This window comes from Heptranchias perlo, chromosome 1 (genome assembly GCF_035084215.1).
Source record: "Heptranchias perlo isolate sHepPer1 chromosome 1, sHepPer1.hap1, whole genome shotgun sequence".
Lineage (NCBI taxonomy): Eukaryota > Metazoa > Chordata > Chondrichthyes > Hexanchiformes > Hexanchidae > Heptranchias > Heptranchias perlo.
The window spans coordinates 146,440,254-146,462,085 of NC_090325.1; the positions used below are offsets into that span (position 1 = coordinate 146,440,254).

Genomic DNA, 21,832 nt, shown 5'->3' on the forward strand with positions numbered 1-21,832 from the left:
TCTGTTTGTGTTTAATTTAAGATATATTCTCTTCACAGAAAATGTATTATGCAAATATTAAGACCTTCTAAAACTGGCTAAAAATGTCACTAAAAAAATATAGCGGACTTGCATTTTCATACTTACCTGAGATGTTTCAAATTGGCTGCTATTTAGATACAAATGTTGGACCAGATGTTGCTCTTTCGCAGATGCAGTGAAATTCCTTCTGTATAGGATTTTTTTTACCAGATTGTAAATTATTAGAACTAGATTGGGGAGGACAGTTTGTTGTTTTAATTGTTGTAGTCCTCTCTCAATTTAAAATATTATTTTTAATTTGTTAAATTGTAACTGGAATTGCAAATTTGTGTAAAGAATTTTGCCAGCAATGAGAGCTATACACTAAATATCAACTTGGAGGGGGTTGGGGGGAGACATTCTTTTGTTCCTAATGCCTGAGTAAAGTTGTCAAATGAACAAAGCCTATCTGTAGTTTTCACTAGGATTTTTCCTGCAGCAGCGATCATTTCATTTCATCTTGCAGTTTCCTTCCTGTACTGTATAAAGTACCACCAAACTCAGGTCCATCGTGTGATCGTTTTTTTTCTGGTAATATTGTTGAAACATATATGGATGTGATCAGTCCTGGCTTTGGACCGGATCATATGCAAGAATGCTAATAATCCCCTTCCCACATATCTGTTCCTCAGTTAGTGTCCTGCATTTGATCATGGCCATGCCTTGTTGATTATTTACAGTCCCATTGAAGAAGATCTGAAGTACCGGCTTAGGAAGCTTGAAAAGATTTTTCGTTGCAACTCAGACTAGTAATTGCTGGGTCATCACATGTGGCTTGAACCTTTCTTTTCTCCCCATCATTTTCACAATGGAAATCAGTGAAAAATCCCCAAAATGTCAGGATGAAAGTTGCATCATTATTTGACCTGATGAATGATCCATACCCAAAACTTTAAGCTGTCTTTTCTCTTTACAGATGATGATAGATTTGTGTGTTTCCAGTACTTTCTGGTTTCAGTAATTGGCCTGTAAGGTTTAAAGCATTCAACAAAAGGTGTCCTTATACTGGTGGTGTTTTAGTTTTATTCTGGGAAACTGGTGTTGTGAGCCAGCTCCCAATGCTTCCTGAGGGTCTGTGAGTCTACTTCCAGAATAAGGGAGCTAGATTCAGCAGCTTAAAGCTGGGAGCTGGCTCACTAATACCAGTCTTTTGGAATCTGAATTAAAATAGAACCAGTATAAAAATTGGTTGCAAAAGATGGTCTAGTATATTAGAGCAAACTCAAGGGGAAAAATTTGATAAGGGTCCGTTTTGGGCGGTGGTGGCGTGATGCGCTAACACCCCGCGCCCGACAGACCATGTGCAGGCAGGACGCAAGTTTGGACCCATGGGAGCACTTACCTGCAATCAGCGTTCCTTTCCAGGCCTTGCAAGTGGAATCAATGCAATTTACACTTTCCATCGCCAGAGGGAGCACAATCTCTTAAAGGGAGGATGTTTCTCAGAAATCTCTTAAAGGTAGCTGGTGCCTGTTTGCTGAAAATAACAGTCTACTGTCTGCATATTGTCTGAACAGAGATCAGACATCACACATGTAAAACACAGATGCAGATCCCATCCCTGTGTTTACACACTGATGTTAGAACATTGAATAAAGGTTGCACACTACTAAATCCCACATCCTCCAATCTGCACACCAGACCTCACCAATCTGCCGATCTGAGTTGGTACTAGGCCTGCCAGAGTGCATGCACCAAGGTTCTCTGCTGATGCACCAGAGACCTTGGGTGCAAGAGGTGGACAGAAGGAGGGACATCCTATATCTGTGCGGGGGGGAGGTGCAAGAGGCCCCCAGACATATACTCAAAAGACAGTGGGAGGCAGCGGGGGACGAAGTCAAGGCCAGGCGCACAGCATCATGAACACTGATGCAGTGCAGGAAGAAGTTCAATGCTTCAATGGGACTGAAAGCCGATAAGTCCCCAGGGCCTGATAATCTGCATCCCAGAGTACTAAAAGAGGTAGCCATGCAAATAGTGGATGCATTAGTTGTCGTCTTTCAAAATTCTATAGATTATGGAACAGTTCCTGCAGATTGGAGGGTGGCAAATGTAACCCCACTATTTAAAAAAGGAGGGGGAGAGAAAACAGGGAATTACAGACCGGTTAGCCTAACATCAGCAGTAAGAGTCTATTATAAAGGATGTGATAACAGGATACTTAGAAAATATCAACGGGATTAGACAAAGTCAACATGGATTTATGAAAGGGAAATCATGTTTGACAAACCTACTTGAGTTTTTTGAGGATGTAACTGGTAGAATAGATAAGGGAGAACCAGTGGATGTGGTTTATTTGGATTTTCAGAAGGCCTTTGATAAAGTCCCACATAAGAGGTTAATGTGCAAAATTAAAGCACATGGGATTAGGGGTAATATACTGTCATGGATTGAAAATTGGTTAACAGACAGAAAACAGAGAGTAGGAATAAATGGGTCTTTTTCGGGGTGGCAGGCAGTGACTAGTTGGGGTACCGCAGGGATCAGTGCTTGGGCCCCAGCTATTCACAATATATATCAATGATTTGGATGAGGGAACCAAATGTAATATTTCCAAGTTTGCTGATGACACAAAACTAGGTGGGATTGTGAGTTGTGAGGAGGATGCAAAGAGGCTTCAAGGCAATTTAAACAAGTTGAGTGAGTGGGCAAATACGTGGCAGATGCAGTATAATGTGGATAAATGTGAAGTTATCCACTTCAGAAAGAAAAACAGAAAGGCAGAGTATTATTTAAATGGTGATAGATTGGGAAATGTTGATGTACAAAGGGACCTGGGTGTCCTTGTACACCAGTCACTGAAAGCAAACATGCGGGTGCAACAAGCAGTTAGGAAGGCAAATGGTATGTTGGCCTTCATTGCCAGAGGATTTGCATACGGGAGCAAGGATGTCTTACTGCAGTCATACAGGGCCTTGGTGAGACCACACCTGGAGTATTGTGTGCAGTTTTGGTCTCCTTACCTAAGAAAGGATATACTTGCCATAGAGGGAGTGCAGCAAAGGTTCACCAGATTGATGGCAAGACTGTCATATGAGGAGAGATTGGGTCGACTCGGCCTGTATTCACTCGAGTTTAGAAGAATGAGAGGGGATCTCATTGAAACATATAAAATTCTGACAGGGCTAGACAGGCTGGATGCAGGGAGGATGTTTCCCCTGGCTGAGGGGTTCCAGAACGAGGGGTCACATTCTCAGGATATGGGGTAGGACATTTAGGACTGAGATGAGGAGAAATTTCTTCACTCAGAGGGTGGTGAACCTGTGGAATTCTCTACTACAGAAGGCTGTGGAGGCCAAGTCACTGAATATATTTAAGAAGGAGCTAGATAGATTTCTAGACACAAAAGGCATCAAGGGGTATGGGGAGAAAGCGGGAATATGGTATTGAGATAGAGGATCAGCCATGATCATATTGAATGGCGGAGCAGGCTCGAAGGGCCGAATGGCCTACTCCTGCTCCTATTTTCTGTTTCTATGCTTTGACATGAGTGGTCAAGGTGAGTGAGGTCAACTGTCAAGTGGTGTCTCCTACCAACTGCATCATGTACTACACCCCCCATCCCCCACATACCAATAACCTCTTTCCATCAGTATTCAACTCTTCCAATCAGATGCTTCCTCTCACCCTTACACATTACCACTGTTTCAAGCCGCCCACCCACAACTCACAGGCCACACACACTGACAGCTATTTAACCATGACAGGCACATCACCCAGACACGTGTCCCGCTTTATTGCAGGAGAAGGTAGCGCATATCAAGAGGCAGCAAGTGGTAGTGGCATTTAGCCCCTCGAGCCTGTTCCACCATTCAATGAGATCGTGGTGGACCTGTGACCTAACTCCATATACCCGTCTTAGCCCCATATCCCTTAATACCCTTGGGTTTCAATCTCAGATTTAACATTCACAAGTGAGCTAGCATCAACTAGGGGTTGTATTCTCTAGAGTTTCGAAGGTTAAGGGGTGATCTGATCGAAGTTTATAAGATATTAAGGGGAACAGATAGGGTGGATTGAGATAAACTATTTCCGCTGGTTGGGGATTTTAGGAGTAGGGGGCACAGTCTAAAAATTAGAGTCAGACCTTTCAGGAGCGAGATTAGAAAACATTTCTACACACAAAGGGTGGTAGAAGTTTGGAACTCTCTTCCGCAAACGGCAATTGATACTAGCTCAATTGCTAAATTTAAATCTGAGATAGATAGCTTTTTGGCAACCAAAGGTATTAAGGGATATGGGCCTAAGGCAGGTATATGGAGTTAGATCACAGATCAGCCATGATCTTATCAAATGGCAGAGCAGGCACGAGAGGCTGAATGGCCTACTCCTGTTCCTATGTTCCTCACTGCCGTCTTCAGAAAAGCATTCCAAACGTCTCCCACCCTTTGCGTGTAGAAGCATTTCCTAACTTTACTCCTGCACATCCTGGCTCTAAATGTTAGGCTATGTCCCCGTGTTCTAGTATTGAAATCTAGGAGACCTCCAAAAACAATTACAAATGTCTTGGCAGCCTGAAGCAATAATCCAGTCACCAACCTGTAAATCCTGCATTGTCCCTTTAAATAGTGGTTGTGGGGGGACCTCCAGGTACTCTAAGATACGTTCAGATGGTCGGGGTTAAGACTCTGCGTTGAGTTGAGCGTTAAGTCCCAAAATGGTGATTATCACTTTAAATCAGCGTTGCACACTGATTGAAGCCATTTTCTCCCTACTTTACATGATTCCAGCGTTCATTATCTGCATCTGCGCTAACTCCTATACCAAGATGGCGTCTGGCGCATGTCCCGCAGGAAACATGCGTGCACATCCAAGACGCCATCTTGGATGTCGGAGACGCCGTGTAGCGCCGAAATAACGGGCACACTTCAAAATCTTAAAGGTTAGATTGAGTAATGAGGAAAGATTGGAGAAAACTGTTTCCAGGCCTCTATCGATAATGCTTTGAGCCAACTGTTAGGAGATGTGCATGAGTGGTCTGGGGTTGACTCTTTCTCTTTCTTTAGTTCAGTGCAAGAGGAATTGTAAGTACAAATCTATGTCATAACATCTGTTACATGGCATGTGGGTATTCCAACAAATTGTGCACTGTACTTGGATTCCAAGGACTGTTTTTAAATGTAATGGAACATGCACAAGGGAGTAAATTTGACAGGCACCTGTGACTACTTTAGGAAAAATAATGATTTCTAACGTTTTCTCATCTCTTTCTTCAAATAGATAAAAGCATCCTACGCTTTTTCTACAACCTTGGTGTGAAGGTAGGCCAGTTTGCCTTGAGTAGATGTTCCAGTCGGAGTATTAAAAGATCATTAACAACAGAAAACTTGTCTGCTCTACTGACTTACATTGGACATGGTTCTGCATGACCAACTTTAATTGCTGAATATTTGGTTTTATTAATGCTGCATTCTCATTTTAGGCAGTTTTGTGACCATTCTTCCATTGTAGCACACTGCAAACTACTCTCTTTTTGCATGAAATGAATTGCTGATGCTGCTGCTTTTATGGTCCATTTATATAACACAAAACTTAAATACAATATTGAAATGTTTATGGGGGATCTAAGAACTTTAATGGTCCAATTCTATAAATGTGAGAATGCTTATTTATGTTTTCTCTTAACCCATTCCACCCCTCTCCTAAGGACGGTGACTCTCGCTGGGGTGCAGTTCCATAGGTGCCGGCACTTTCTCACTGCAAGTGGCCTTTCCCGTCTGAGCCTAGACATCAAGTGCCAGCAGGCTATTCGAATATGGTGAACATCCCCCAATCCTGCCATTGCCTGATGTCTGCACATGTGTGTTTTCCAGTAGGAGTTAACCGTATAGGGATCAAAAGCAGGAACCCTGGCTGGTTTCCTCCCTGTATCCCGTAGGGAAGCAAGGAAGGCTAATTGAAAAGCTCCCCCCCGCCACCCACCACTACCCCAGCTTCGTTCAATTAACTCGGTATAGAACAGGATTGTAGGATCTTCCTGGCCTTTATGGTTCATTGCCACACACTGTGCATTTACTCATTGAGTTATTAGCGCAATCATATTTATACTGAGGCAAACGTTTACATTTTTAGAACGTTCAAACTGTAAGAAAGTGCTTATAAACACATTTCTCCCTATTTTCACAACAGCTTTACAGAAATTTTTATCGAGTTAAAGGAATAATGTGCTTTTTAATACCATTTGAAATGAATCCTTGCACGATTTGGAGTTTTTTTAAAAAAAAAGTAATAATTATCTAGTGCACCTAATTCAGCTAGTTCTACCTCCCTTCAGACTACACTACCAACTTAATCGCTTGGTTGTTCCATGAGTTGTCCATAAATTGAGGCCTGCTGCAAGTGCTTACAGCATTGAAAGATTGTGTTATGAGTATGTTTATAGAAGTCGGGAAATATCCATACACTTTGTGCAAGATGTTTGTGTTTTTTTCTTCACCAAACACACTATTGTGACATGGTCAGAAGTTTTGACTTGTCTTAATTTCACAAGTATTATTGTGTCTTTTAAGTCATTTGCCTAACTGAGCATCCCGGTCAATTTAATAAAATAATTCTCCACCTTTTGCTAATTTGACTTTCTAAAAATTCCTACCTCTTTTGCAGCGGCATTTTTTTCCCTTTCTCTCTGTTTTCACCCCACACCGCCACTTCCGCCCCGGCCCCTACTTCCCCTTCATGGAGGCACTATCACTCACTGATATTGCTCCTCTGCAGGTTTTGCTCCATCTCTTACCTGCTGCTGATTAATGTAAGAATCTTACAACACCAGGTTATAGTCCAACAGTTTTATTTGAAAATCACAAGCTTTCGGAGCTTACCTCCTTTGTCAGGTGAGTGAAGGGTTCTAAAAACGCATAGCATATATTAGGCTGGGAGACAATCACAGCAATCAAAGGTGTCGTTGGTGTTCAGACAGGTTAGCCATGGAAAACATTACATCCCAGTATACTGAATACACAATGGGTCAGATTACAAAGACAGAGAGAAAGAGACCTGAAAGGCAGAGAGAGAGAATGTCCAGTTACTTTTTTTTCCGCTGGTGGGGTTACGTGTAGCATGACATGAACCCAAGATCGCGGTTGAGGCTGTCCTCATGGGTGCGGAACTTGGCTATCAATTTCTGCTTGACGATTTTGTGTTGTCATGTGTCTCGAAGGCCGCCTTGGAGAACGCTTACCCGAAGATCGGTGGCTGAATGTCCTTGACTGCTGAAGTGTTCCCTGACTGGGAGGGAACCCTCCTGTCTGGCGATTGTTGCGTGGTGTCCGTTCATCTGTTGTCGCAGTGTCTGCATGGTCTCGCCAATGTACCATGCTCCGGGGCATCCTTTCCTGCAACATATGAGGTAGACAACGTTGGCCGAGTCACAGGAGTATGAACCATGTACCTGGTGGGTGGTGTCCTCTCGTGTGATGGTGGTATCTGTGTCGATGATCTGGCATGTCTTACAAAAACTCAGCACCCACGGACCAGTTGAACCAGGAACACTTCTCACCACGATGGACGTCTCGGCACTCTACACCAGTATCCTCCACGATGACTGCATCGCTGCAACAGCCTCAGTACTCAACACCAACAACAGCCAATCTCCAGACGCCATCCTACAACTCATCCGCTTCATCCTGGATCACAATGTCTTCACCTTCGATAACCAGTTCTTTACCCAAACACACGGAACAGCCATGGGGACCAAATTCGCACCCCAATACGCCAACATTTTCATGCACAAGTTCGAGCACGACTTCTTCACTGCACAGGACCTCCAACCAATGCTATACACCAGATACATTGATGACATTTTCTTCCTATGGAACCACGGCAAAGAATCACTGAAGAGACTACACGATAACATCAACAAGTTCCATCCCACCATCAAACTCACCATGGACTACTCCTCAGAATCGGTTTCTTTCTTGGACACACGAATCTCCATCAAAGACGGGCACCTCAGCACCTCACTCTACCGCAAGCCCACGGACAACCTCACGATGCTCCACTTTTCTAGCTTCCACCCTAACCACGTCAAAGAGGCCATCCCCTATGGACAGGCCCTGCGAATACACAGGATCTGCTCAGACGAGGAGGAACACGATGGACACCTACAGACGCTGAAAGACGCCCTCGTAAGAATGGGATATGACGCTCGACTCGTCGATCGACAGTTTTGACGGGCCACAGCGAAAAATCGCATAGACCTCCTCAGAAGACAAATACGGGACGCAACCAACAGAGTACCCTTCGTCGTCCAGTACTTCCCGGGAGCGGAGAAACTACGTCATGTTCTCCGCAGCCTTCAACATGTCATCGATGACGACGAACACCTCGCTAAGGCCATCCCCACGCCTCCACTACTCGCCTTCAAACAGCCACCCAACCTCAAACAGACCATCGTTCACAGCAAATTACCCAGCTTTCAGGAGACCAGCGTCCACGACACCACACAACCCTGCCACGGCAACCTCTGCAAGACATGCCAGATCATCGACACAGATACCACCATCACACGAGAGGACACCACCCACCAGGTACATGGTTCATACTCCTGTGACTTGGCCAACGTTGTCTACCTCATACGTTGCAGGAAAGGATGCCCCGGAGCATGGTACATTGGCGAGACCATGCAGACACTGCGACAACGGATGAACGGACACCGCGCAACAATCGCCAGACAGGAGGGTTCCCTCCCAGTCGGGGAACACCTCAGCAGTCAAGGACATTCAGCCACCGATCTTCGGGTAAGCGTTCTCCAAGGCAGCCTTCGAGACACACGACAACGCAAAATCGTCGAGCAGAAATTGATAGCCAAGTTCTGCACCCATGAGGACGGCCTCAACCTGGATCTTGGGTTCATGTCACGCTACATGTAACCCCACCAGCGGAAAAATACAACTGGACATTCTCTCTCTCTCTCTCTCTCTCTGCCTTGCGGGTCTCTTTCTCTCTCTGTCTTTGTAATCTGAACCACTGTGTATTCAGTATACTGGGATGTAATGTTTTCTGTGGCTAACCTGTCTGAACACCAACGACATCTTTGATTGCTGTGATCGTCTCCCAGCCTAATATATGCTATGCGTTTTTAGAACCCTTCACTCACCTGACAAAGGAGGTAAGCTCTAAAAGCTTGTGATTTTCAAATAAAACTGTTGGACTATAACCTGGTGTTGTAAGATTCTTACATTTGTCCACCCCAGTCCATCACCGGCATCTCCACATCACTGCTGCTGATGGTTCACTCTAAGAAAGGAATTTTTCAGTAAGGTTGGTTATTCCTTATCTGGCAAAAACTATTGTGAGATTAGGAATTTCTGCCCACAGAAGTGTAATCTTTGAATGAAGCAACAGCATCGGGCAGTAGGTGGAGCCAGGACCTGCAGTGAACAGTGCATTAAGCAACAAATGGTGGTGATTCACTTGATGGAAGCTTGCATGTTAACAACCCACAATTTGAGAATTACTGTACTCGTAGCCAGTGATTTATTATATCACATTAGTGATTGTGCTTTTTCATATCAAACTTAAACTTCTTTTTTTTTCTTTTCAGGCTTACAGTTTGCCATTGTGGGCACCATATTCATATCTGTATCCACTGAACCAGGCTTATTTGAAAAGTTGTGGGATGTATCCAAGGTATCCTGCTCCAGCACTTCATCCGAATCCTTGGTTCCAGGCGACTGCTGGGCACATGCATAATGGGAATGTTATGATCCCGCCACACATGTCCAGACCTCTGGAGACCAACGCTCCTGGTCAGTCGGTACAAAGAGATGTAAGTGATGATGGTAGCCATTCATCACTACCACAGGCAACTACACCACTCCCGTCTCACAAAAACGAATCTGTCCTACCAGTCGCATCGACCCCTGAACAGCTGCCTCAAAACTTTAATCCTTTCTTCCCAAGGTATTTTCCTAACTTGATTTCAGATGGAACCCAGCATTCCGGATGGCGACCACCTCTACCACAGACATTATTTAGCCAGAATACACACATGCACGTTTTCAGTTTTCATCCTATGTATATGGCTCTACCGAGTCATGCATTTCCATTGCAGATAAATAGTGGGAGCTCTGCATGTCAAAGCGACCAGAAGGTTGGTGCACCAGATCTGTGTGAACGGGTGTCAGGCAACATTCAGAGTCATGAACTAGGAGAGATGGGGAGAGAGCCAACAGTATTCACCAGTGCTGGAGAGGACAGGCTATCTAAGGCTGTGCCTGATTTTTTCAAAGATTCTCCGTTATCGATAGAACCTGGTGGTGGCATTGGAGACATATGTCCCTCGGGTGCTGAGGAGCAATCAGCTGCTGGTCCTCATGAAGGACATGCAAAGCAACACTCAGCCCTTAGAAGAGAAAAAGAGCCATTACTGACAGAAAAGCTAAATCTAGCACCTGCTACAGGGCTTTTTGGTGCGGATACGGAGAATATTGAGCCCCAAAAGCTTGCAGGAGCTGATGCAAGTCATTCAGAAATTGCTAGTCAGCTCTTTGAGGCAAAATCCAGAAGTGATTTAACTTTACAGAGCATTGGCGAATCAAAAGTTGATACTGTAGCACATGCTGTAGAAGTCACCTTCATGGATCAAAGCTCTGAGAATAATTACAAAATGCCTGTTATATTAAACAGTAGCAAACCTGTGCATTTTTACAATCAGACTTGGGGAGAGGAAAGGGGTTACATAAAAGAAAATGGTCCTTCAGAAAGGACTGTGTATCGACGTTCTCCTTATGTTCGTAAGAAGGGAGAAAAGGAGATGAACAGGAAAAAATGTCAAGGAAAACCTTGGTCATCAAAAAGCACAAGTTGCTTACATGATAGCCATGTTAACAGTAGGGACTCTGAATCTGACACAAAGAAGGGAGATAGTAAGTCACCTACTAAAGACAGGAATGCTCAGGATGTAAACAGAGTTGTACAGAGTTCTGAAATGCCAGGTGGTCTTGATGCTGATAAGTATGAAAGCAAAAATGAAAACATACAGGAAAAAGTGGAAAACCAAAGGCTTTTTATGAGTCAGAGTAGACTTGATGAAGGAACTGGTTTTGGCAACAGGAGAGATCATGATGTAAAAGAATTTGAGAATCGGGCAGTTGCGGAAAATGCCTGTGGAATGTTGTGTGAAGGGAAACGCAGTAGTTTTAAAAAACAGAGATATAGAGAGGGGGGGAAACCTAATCCTGCTGTAAGAAAGAGATAACTCATCAAATTATGGAAAACATTGACACTGATAGAATTAGAAATAGAACTGATTTAAGCAGATCTTGCAGCTATTTTTGTGAGGATTTAAACATCTTTGTCCCCTTTTTTGCAACAATACATATATTTTATTAGAGGGTATTCATACTATTAGCTAGACAGAATTTCCTAAGTATCAATATTCATTATCATTTTACTAATTTATCTGAGTCAACAGGAAAAGTCCTTGGTAATTCTGGGTTATCTGGAGGGGTAAATAGATGAGGCAGAAACTCAATGGGTTGATTTGGGAGTATCTGCATTGCATTTTTAAAATAGATCAAAAGACGTAATAGGAAAAGGTCATAGTGGTCTGTAGCTGCCACAATTTTTCTCTCTCACCCCAGCAATGCTTCCAACAGCTTTTTCAAGGTTATTTTGCAAGTCTGGGTAAGCACTTGATAAGGAAGAAAATAGCTGCAAGTTGTAGAAATTAAAAATATGATAAGCTGCATCCTTCTCAGTTAGTCTAGAAACATTTTCTTAAATATTAGACGGCAGTCATTTCTTTACGTGGCTGTAAAATCCAGACAATTTGCATAAGCGTGAAAGAATGTGATATGTTTCCTAGTTACTGTAGGGCTTTATTCAAAGGCAGGAGTGTGGGAAGTGGAGATTAAATCTGGGTAGTTTCCATATTCAAGTTACAATTTAGATTAACTCAGGTATCAACTAATTGGATAGCTCTTTCAAAGAGCCAGCACAGCCAAATGGCCTCCTTCTCCACTGTATGATTCTACGATTCCACGATTCCAACTGTATCTGTATTTGCTCAGTTGAGAGTACCTGTCCCGGGTAACTGCAACAATGGTTGCCTCAGGTATTGCCTGGTGCTCTGCACAGAATTAGTTTCCCTTTTTACCCCTTTTTTCTCTCTTCCACCCCACCTAAGGAAATTTGAATTTCTGAAAAACTGATTAGGTTCTGAATTCAGATTCAAATCTTTCCTTTCGAGTGGAGACTTGAAGGCGATATGCAACACTACTATTATGTAGCTGCCACTGCTGTGATATCATAGAAATTGAATTGATTCTAAAAATGAATCCGGTAGTACATCCAGAAAACTGACCAAGTATAGTACTGTTTGGCCAGAAATAAACTTTAAGTCACCATAGCAGGAAGTCCAAAGAAGAATACTTCTCAAACTTATTTTTCAATATTAAGTATTTAAGGGCACAATTTAATAAGCTGGCATACTGTTTGGAAAGTTTACACTATTAGTGGAATAATGTATAATTATTTTCACATTAACATGCAAAGTACAGCAACTATAAAAAGCAAACTATTCAGTTATAATCAATTCTGAGGTCGGAGTTATAATTTTAGAAGACAATTTCAAAATTAATTGTGATCATGATATTCTGTTGTTTTTTGCATTTGCCATGTACATATTCACGTCAGCCAATATCAGGCCTGGGCATAGATGCAACAACCTGGTTGTTTAGACAGTTGATTTCCATTAAACTGCTAATGTAAAAAATGATAACTCGGCAGTAATTTATTGTGGGATTTAGGGTTTAGTCACGTGACCATTGATCTGTCAAAATCTGGACCCAAGTTTATTATTGCTAATAGCTTTTGACATTCCAGAGTTTTGTCTGGCAAAATAGTTACATGATTAACACAAACTGTACAGGTTTTAGTACAATTACTAGCAAATTATAATTTTTCTCCTTTCTCATTGATTAAACCTCCACATAAATATAGAAATGGCTAACATCCATTAGAGGAGAAAAGTCACATAGACATCATCCTTTAAAAGAGATGTGGGTCAAGTGATCTTCCATGTCCTGCCTGTTCTTTTGAATCTAAGGTCTCATTTTGAATGACAACCTTATTTATTTTTCTCCTGTTGAAAGCAACTCTTGATTCTTCTGTGCACCTCAGAAAAAAATCACTTACTGTGTATGTTTTTCTTTCCCATAATCAGTGGAATTTTGTGGTAAGCAGATGCAGGAATAGTTTGTAAAAGTTTTCAAAAGTTTCACTTTTTGCTTAGTTGTCTACACCATTTTTCTTAAGTACTACTTTGTGCCTTCACATTGGGCTGCCAAGACCTACCTCAGCTAACTTGGTACTGGTTAGCTTATGCTTATCCCCTAGTTTACTATTTACATTGAATGTTGTACCTTTCCCCAGTGATTAATGCCCATGAGGTCTGTTGATCTGTAAGGGAGCTAGCTTCAGCAGTTTATATATTTTCATCAGTCATGATCAAACAGTCCATGATAAGTGCTTCAGCGCTGCAGTACTCCAAGCAAACTTGAACATGTCCATCCCAGAGTCCCACTGACAGTTGCTGAAATACTTTGGTATACTCCTCTGGATGTTAAGGTTAAACTGAGGAAAGAATATTAGAATAACTTTTATAGGTATGGTCTCATTCATTCTTTGAAAGAAGTTCAACCTCCATGTAGAAAACTCCCTGCTTATCCCAGTCTTTGATTCCCTTTCTGATGTGTTGCTACTTGGAACTTTTTTGGTTTGTGTTTACTTGCTATTGTTTCACTTAAGATACTGATGCTGCTGCCTCTGCTCAAAGAACTAAAGGTATTAAGAACAGGTCATGTGAACAGTAAAGCAGGGAGAAATCACCTGACCAAAGTAGCAGCGCAATTACTTAAAGGGACAGATGTGACATTGAACACTTAAGACGATATCTCTGGTAGTTAATTGAACACTAAAACGTTTGATCATTTTGTACAGGCCGCATGGAGCACCCACTATGTGTTCATGTGAAGTACTCTGGCTGTTGGGCTGTAAGATTGTGAGGAAATGTAACGAACATTTTTGTGTGGATTTTATTTTTAGTAAGCAGTGAATATTTCATCACAGTCCTGACTTGAGTCTTGCAGATGGTGGAGAGGCTTTGAGGGGTTAGGAGGTGAGCCATTTGTAACAGAGTACCTAGCCTCTGCCCTGTTCTTGTAGCCACAGTGTTGATATAGTTTGTTCAGTTAAGCCTATGGTCACTGGATTTCTGTGATGGTGGTGCCATTGAAGGTCTGGGAAAGATAGTTGGGCTTCATCAGCAAAAGCATCATTATTAACTTAGAAATATATATTTGGCTAATAATGAAAATGAACCAAGACATTTTAAAATTCAAACCAGATTGCAAAGCAAACTTTTGTGAGTGAAGTTTCTAACTACAGAATCTTGAATTGTATCATCAATTTATCTTGTAAGGAAAGAACTAAATAGTCACACATGACTAATCTACTGCTGTAGTGTTGGCTGTAAGACCTTGCGTGGGGGGGGAAGGGGAGGACTAAACTCTACACATCTTTATTTGCCCCAGAGATGGGCTTTATTTAGTTTCTGTTGACATATATACAGTTTTGACTGCAGCTGTCTGACTTTCAGACTCCTGCTCCAACCTGCATACTTTTGTAGGGTACTATGGATTTCCAAATTATAACCAAAGAAGATATAACAGAAAGAGGCCATTTGGACCATTGTATCTGTATCTTTGCTAGAGCAAACTAGAACTATTCAACTGCCCCATGCTCTTCCCATAGCCATGTGTCTTCTGATAGAAATTGTAGCACCCTTATTAGCTTTTATCGAGTTAAATTCCCCAGTATTCCTTAGCCAAGTGACTGTGTGCCTTGATCTAGCCCATTCTACTAAATATTTCAGCTTTAAATTGATAGAAATTGTTTCCTTTGTGATTTTTTTTTTCTGGTGTAGTACAGCAATTTTAAAAAGTTTATTACTATCATTACAAATATGGTTACCAGCATATCTGGTTTACAATGAATGTTCTAACCTTTTTACTGAAAGGTGACTAAAACTAAAGATGAGATGTTAATTTGGCAACTTTGTACACATCTTTACAGGGATTATATATTGCACTGACACTTGTTAACATGATCAGGAAAACATTATTCACAATGTAATGGTATTTGAGACTGTGGGCGTGCTTTAATTATGATTATGCAACAAGATTTATTGCTTACGTGCCAGAACATTAGTGCCCAAATTAGAAAACTTAACTCATTTCACACACACGAATATATTCATGTGGGAAGAGTGTGAGTGTCTATATGTATGATTTATATCTGTTTTGCTAGAGGTTATCAAAAACACTTGAAAATATATTGTTGACAGATGCTTTGTAAGAATAGAAAAGTTACTTGAGATCCATTAGTTTTTATTTTTATCGAACTGTTTGTTTTCTTTTGAGGATGTGGTGTTAATTGCATTGTGCCTAAACCAGTAGGGTATGTGTTTTTACTGTGTAATGCATAAAAGGAATGCAATATAATCTGAACTAGACTGAACGTTGAGGATTATTTTGTTGTAATGTAAACTTTTACTGAACTGCATTTGGTAACTTTTTCTATTTTACAATGTGCAATTGTCATTGGTTGTGGAAATATACTTCATTCTTTTGTATTTTTATCTTGAAGTGCTTATGAACAAAATTAAAAAAGAATGGTGCCTTGCATATAGTAGTCTTGGATTGCAATATCTGCTGATGATCTTTGATAAGGCAGTAAACTGGGACAAGGGAGATAGAAAAAGAACTTGATACTGTCAGACAGGGACTTCCAACTCCTGCTGTGTATATAGGCATAATTTTCGAAATATATCTTTTGTTTCATCATCCATGGCCCTCACTATTGCCAGGAGACAAGGAAACAATTCAACTTCAATAGAATTTTGCAAACAGAAGAGATATTTTAGGTTTCTATCTTCACAGCAGTGAGTTGCAGATGCTGGAATACAATTTCTTGTTTTTGCATTCGAACTTTGGTTGTGATTGACTCACCAAGTGCTTTGTTCAATGCTGATTTCAAGGTCTGCACACCTCTGTGGATCCCACCATGACTTATGTTTACATTGGCCCGGAAATTACTCATGAAATAAAGGTGAGGCTAACAGGGCTCACCGTTATTTCAGGGCAAATGGAAGAGCAAGTTCTGGAGAGCGCACATGCGCAGTCAAATGCGAAAATCTGGAAACTGCTCCACCATTTGCCCTGCTCGTTTGAAAGCTTCGCGTTAAAGAGATCTCCGGCTGAATGAATGGACCTGCGCAAACTTGCTGCACTGCCTAACTGGAAATGAACTAATTTCTCCATTTTAAAAAAGGTACGCAGGGTTTTTTAGGTCTAAACTAACTTTTAACGGCGTGGTAAGTATTAATGACTGCCAAACAACCTCTCTGGCACTGAAAATTAACTTTTAAAAATGTGGAGTCTAATTCCTCTCGATATTAATTGTTGTTGGACATTTATTGCCCATCCCTAATTGCCCTTGAGAAGGTGGTGGTGAGCCGCCTTCATGAACCGCTGCAGTCCATGTGGTGAAGGTTCTCCCACAGTGCTGCTAGGGAGTTCCAGGATTTTGACCCAGCGACGATGAAGGAACTGCGATATATTTCCAAGTCGGGATGGTGTGTGACTTGGAGGGGAACGTGCAGGTGGTGTTGTTCCCATGTACCTGCTCCTCTTGTCCTTCTAGGTGGTAGAGGTCGCGGGTTTGGGAGGTGCTGTCGAAGAAGCCTTGGCGAGTTGCAGCAGTGAATCCTGTGGATGGTACACACTGCAGCCGCAGTGCGGCCGTGGTGAAGGGAGTGAATGTTTGTTTAGGGTGGTGGATGGGGTGCCAATCAAGCGGGCTGCTTTGTCCTGGATGGTGTCGAGCTTCTTGAGTGTTGTTGGAGCTGCACTCATCCAGGCAAGTGGAGAGTATTCCATCACACTCCTGACTTGTGCTTTGTAGATGGTGGAAAGGCTTTGGGGAGTGAGCAGGTGAGTTACTCGCCGCAGAATACCCAGCCTCTGACCTGCTCTTGTAGCCACAGTATTTATATGGCTGGTCCAGTTAAGTTTCTGGTCAATGGTGACCCCGAGGATGTTGATGGTGGGGGATTCGGCAATGGTAATGCCGTTGAATGTCAAGGGGAGGTGGTTAGACTCTCTTGTTGGAGATGGTCATTGCCTAGCACTTGTCTGGCACGAATGTTACTTGCTACTTATCAGCCCAAGCCTGGATGTTGTCCAGGTCTTGCTGCATGCGGGCTCAGACTGCTTCATTATTTGAGGGGTTGCGAATGGAACTGAACACTGCAATCATCAGTGAACATCCCCATTTCTGACCTTATGATGGAGGGAAGGTCATTGATGAAGCAGCTGAAGATGGTTGGGCCTAGGACACTGCCCTGAGAAACTCCTGCAGCAATGTCCTGGGGCTGAGATGATTGGCCTCCAACAACCACTACCATCTTCCTTTGTGCTAGGTATGACTCCAGCCACTGGAGAGTTTTCCCCCTGATTCCCATTGACTTCAATTTTACTAGGGCTCCTTGGTGCCACACATGGTCAAATGCTGCCTTGATGTCAAGGGCAGTCACTCTCACCTCACCTCTGGAATTCAGCTCTTTTGTCCATGTTTGGACCATGGCTGTAATAAGGTCTGGAGCCGATTGGTCCTGGCGGAACCCAAACTGAGCATCGGTGAGCAGGTTATTGGTGAGTAAGTGCCGCTTGATAGCACTATCAGTGACACCTTCCATTACTTTGCTGACGATTGAGAGTAGACAGATGGGGCGGTAATTGGCCGGATTGGATTTGTCCTGCTTTTTGTGGACAGGACATACCTGGGCAATTTTCCACATTGTCGGGTAGATGCCAGTGTTGCAGCTGTACTGGAACAGCTTGGTAGAGGCGCAGCTAGTTCTGGAGCACAAGTGTTCAGCACTACAGCCGGGATGTTGTTGGGCCTTTGCTGTATCCAGTGCACTCAGCCGTTTCTTGATATCTCGTGGAGTGAATTGAATTGGCTGAAGACTGGCTTCTGTGATGGTGGGGTTATCTGGAGGAGGCCGAGATGGTTCATCCACTCGGCACTTCTGGCTGAAGATGGTTGCAAACGCTTCAGCCTTGTCATTTGCACTCATGTGCTGGACTCCACCATCATGAGGATGGGGATGTTTACAGAACCTCCTCCTCCTGTTAGTTGTTTGATTGTCCACCACCATTCACGACTGTGGCAGGACGGCAGAGCTTTGATCTGATCCGTTGGTTGGATCCATGCATGTAGTCCTGAGTTGTAGCTTCACCAGGTTGGCACCTCATTTTTAGGTACGCCTGGTGCTGCTCCTGGCATGCTCTTCTACACTCCTCATTGAACCAGGGTTGATACCCTGGTTTGTTGGTAATGGTAGAGTGAGGAATATGCCGGGCTATGAGTTTACAGATTGTGCTGGACTATAATTCCGCTGCTGCTGACTGCCCACAGCGCCTCATGGATGCCCAGTTTTGAGCTGCTAGATCTGAATCTATCCCATTTTAGAGCCACACAACACGTTGGATGGTGTCCTCATTGCGAAGACAGGACTTCGTCATCCACGAGAACTGTGCAGTGGTCACTCCTACCAATACTGTCATGGACACATGCATCTGTGACAAGTAGATTGGTGAGGACGAGGTCAAGTAAGTTTTTCCCTCGTGTTGGTTTGCTCACCACCTGCCGCAGGCCCAGTCTGGCAGCTATGTCCTTCAGGACTCAGCCAGCTCGGTCAGTAGTACTCTTGGTGATGGACATTGAAGTCCCCACCCAGAGTACATTCTGTGCCCTTGCTATCCCCAGTGCTTCCTCCAAGTGTTGCTCAACATGGAGGAGGATTGATTCATCAGCTGAGGGAGGGTGGTAGGTGGTAATCAGCAGGAGGTTTCCTTGCCCATGTTTGACTTGATGCCATGAGATTTCGTGGGGTCCAGAGTCGATGTTGAGGACTCCCAGGGCCACTCCCTCCTGACTGTATATCACTGTACCGCCACCTCTGGTCGGTCTGGCCTGCCCGTGGGACAAGACATAGCCAGGGATGGTGATGGAAGAGTCTGGGACGTTGGCTGAAAGGTATGATTCTGTGAGTATGGCTATGTCAGTCTCTTGCTTGACTAGTTTGTGGGACAGCTCTCTCAATTTTGGCACAAGTCCCCAGATGTTAGTGAGGAGGACTTTGCAGGGTCGACTGGGCTTGGTTTGCCTTTGTCGTGTCCGGTGCTTAGTGGTCCGTCCGGTTTTATTCTTATTATGACTTTTTTAAGCGAGATTTTACAACTGAGTGGCTTGCTCGGCCATTTCAGAGGGCAATTAAGAATCAACCACATTGCTGTGGGTCTGGAGTCACATATAGACCAGACTGGGTAAGGACAGCAGGTTTCCTTCCCTAAAGGGCATTAGTGAACCAGATGGGTTTTTACGACAATCCGCTATTTTCATGACCACCATTACTGATACTAGTATTTTAATTCCAGATTTTATTTAATTAATTGAATTTAAATTCCCCAGCTGCCGTGGCGGGATTTGAACTCATGACTTCGGATTATTAGTCCAGGCCTCTGGATTACTAGTCCAGTAACATAACCACTATTCTACCGTACCCACTTTCTCTAACTAATTTTATTGAGAATTTACTAATGTACGTCCTGGTTCTTGCTCTGCGTGGCTTGTGTAAGATTCTCAAAATTCACAGATCCCCCAAAAACTCAGAGAAAAACCCTAAAGAAATTCACCTTTTCCCTGAGTATGGAAAAACTTTGGCCCCTGACTAAAATCCTAAGATGGAAGGATAGGTGAGAGGTCACCAGACGAATCCACAACCCACACAGTGGAAGGTGGGAGAATTACTGCTTCAGACATGTCTCTGCTTCCACAAATCCCAAGATTTCAGCAGCGAACCCAATGAGACAATCAACGATCCGGAACAGCAGACAGAGGGATCTGCGGTACAGCAACCGAAGAAGAAAGAGTCAAACTGGACTCCTCCGGAGGGTTGCTGCCCTAAGCTTGACATGTATGCTCAAGCTGTCAGGAGATGCGTCAACGCCAGATTCATCAGCCGCACTCACAAGACAGTCCAGAATGTCACCCGAGCACAATGCAACGCCATTGACGCTCTCAAGACCAACCGCAACATCATCATCAAACCAGCGGACAAAGGAGGAGCCATCGTCATACAGAACAGAACGGACTATTGCAAAGAAGCATACCGACAACTGGACGACCAGGAACACTACAGACGGTTACCCGCAGATCCGACCAAAGAACACACCCATCAGCTCAACAAACTGATCAAGACCTTCGATCCAGACCTTCAAAGCATCCTACGTGCTCTCATCCCACGTACTCCCCGCGTGGGAGACTTCTACTGCCTCCCAAAGATACACAAAGCCAACACACCCGGACGTCCTATCGTATCAGGGAACGGAACCCTGTGTGAGAACCTCTCTGGATACGTCGAGGGCATCCTGAAACCCATCGTACAGGGAACCCCCAGCTTCTGTCGTGACACTACAGACTTCCTACAAAAACTCAGCACCCACGGACCAGTTGAACCAGGAACACTTCTCACCACGATGGAAGTCTCGGCACTCTACACCAGTATACCCCACGATGACGGCATCGCTGCAACAGCCTCAGTACTCAACACCAACAACAGCCAATCTCCAGACGCCATCCTACAACTCATCCGCTTCATTCTGGATCACAATGTCCTCACCTTCTATAACTAGTTCTTTACCCAAACACACGGAACAGCCATGGGGACCAAATTTGAACCCGATATGCCAACATTTTCATGCACAAGTTCGAGCACGACTTCTTCACTGCACAGGACCTCCAACCAACGCTATACACCAGATACATCGATGACATTTTCTTCCTATGGACCCACGGCGAAGAATCACTGATGAGACTACACGATAACAACATCAACAAGTTCCATCCCACCATCAAACTCACCATGGACTACTCCTCAGAATCGGTTTCTTTCTTGGATACACAAATCTCCATCAAAGACGGGCACCTCAGCACCTCACTCTACCGCAAGCCCACGGACAACCACATGATGCTCCACTTTTCCAGCTTCCACCCTAACCACGTCAAAGAGGCCATCCCCTATGGACAGGCCCTGCGAATACACAGGACCTGCTCAGACGAGGAGGAACGCGATGGACACCTACAGACGCTGAAAGACGCCCTCGTAAGAACGGGATATGAACTGTCGATCAGCAGTTCCGACGGGCCACAGCGAAGAATCGCATAGACCTCCTCAGAAGACAAACACGGGATGCAACCAAGAGTACCCTTCGTCGTCCAGTACTTCCCCGGAGCGGAGAAACTACGCCATGTTCTCCGCAGCCTTCAAATGTCATCGATGACGACCAACACCTCGCTAAGGCCATCCCCACGCCTCCACTACTCGCCTTCAAACAGCCACCCAACCTCAAACAGACCATCGTTCACAGCAAATTACCCAGCTTTCAGGAGACCAGCGTCCACGACACCACACAACCCTGCCACGGCAACCTCTGCAAGACATGCCAGATCATCGACACAGATACCACCATCACACGAGAGGACACCACCCACCAGGTACATGGTTCATACTCCTGTGACTTGGCCAACGTTGTCTACCTCATACGTTGCAGGAAAGGATGCCCCGGAGCATGGTACATTGGCGAGACCATGCAGACACTGCGACAACAGATGAACGGACACCGCGCAACAATCGCCAGACAGG

At 43.8% G+C, this 21,832-nt stretch overlaps 1 protein-coding gene across 1 annotated transcript in view; it reads left to right on the plus strand.

Annotated features, from left to right (window-relative positions):
* The window catches only part of otud4 (OTU deubiquitinase 4), a 114,168-nt gene extending 98,422 nt beyond the window's left edge, over positions 1–15,746 (plus strand). Inside the window, exons 17-18 of the mRNA XM_067992376.1 lie at positions 5,281–5,321; positions 9,602–15,746. Coding sequence (XP_067848477.1) covers positions 5,281–5,321; positions 9,602–11,257 — 1,697 coding nt within the window. The 3' untranslated portion in view covers positions 11,258–15,746. The remainder of the gene's footprint in view (positions 1–5,280; positions 5,322–9,601) is intronic.
* Positions 15,747–21,832: the final 6,086 nt, after the last annotated feature.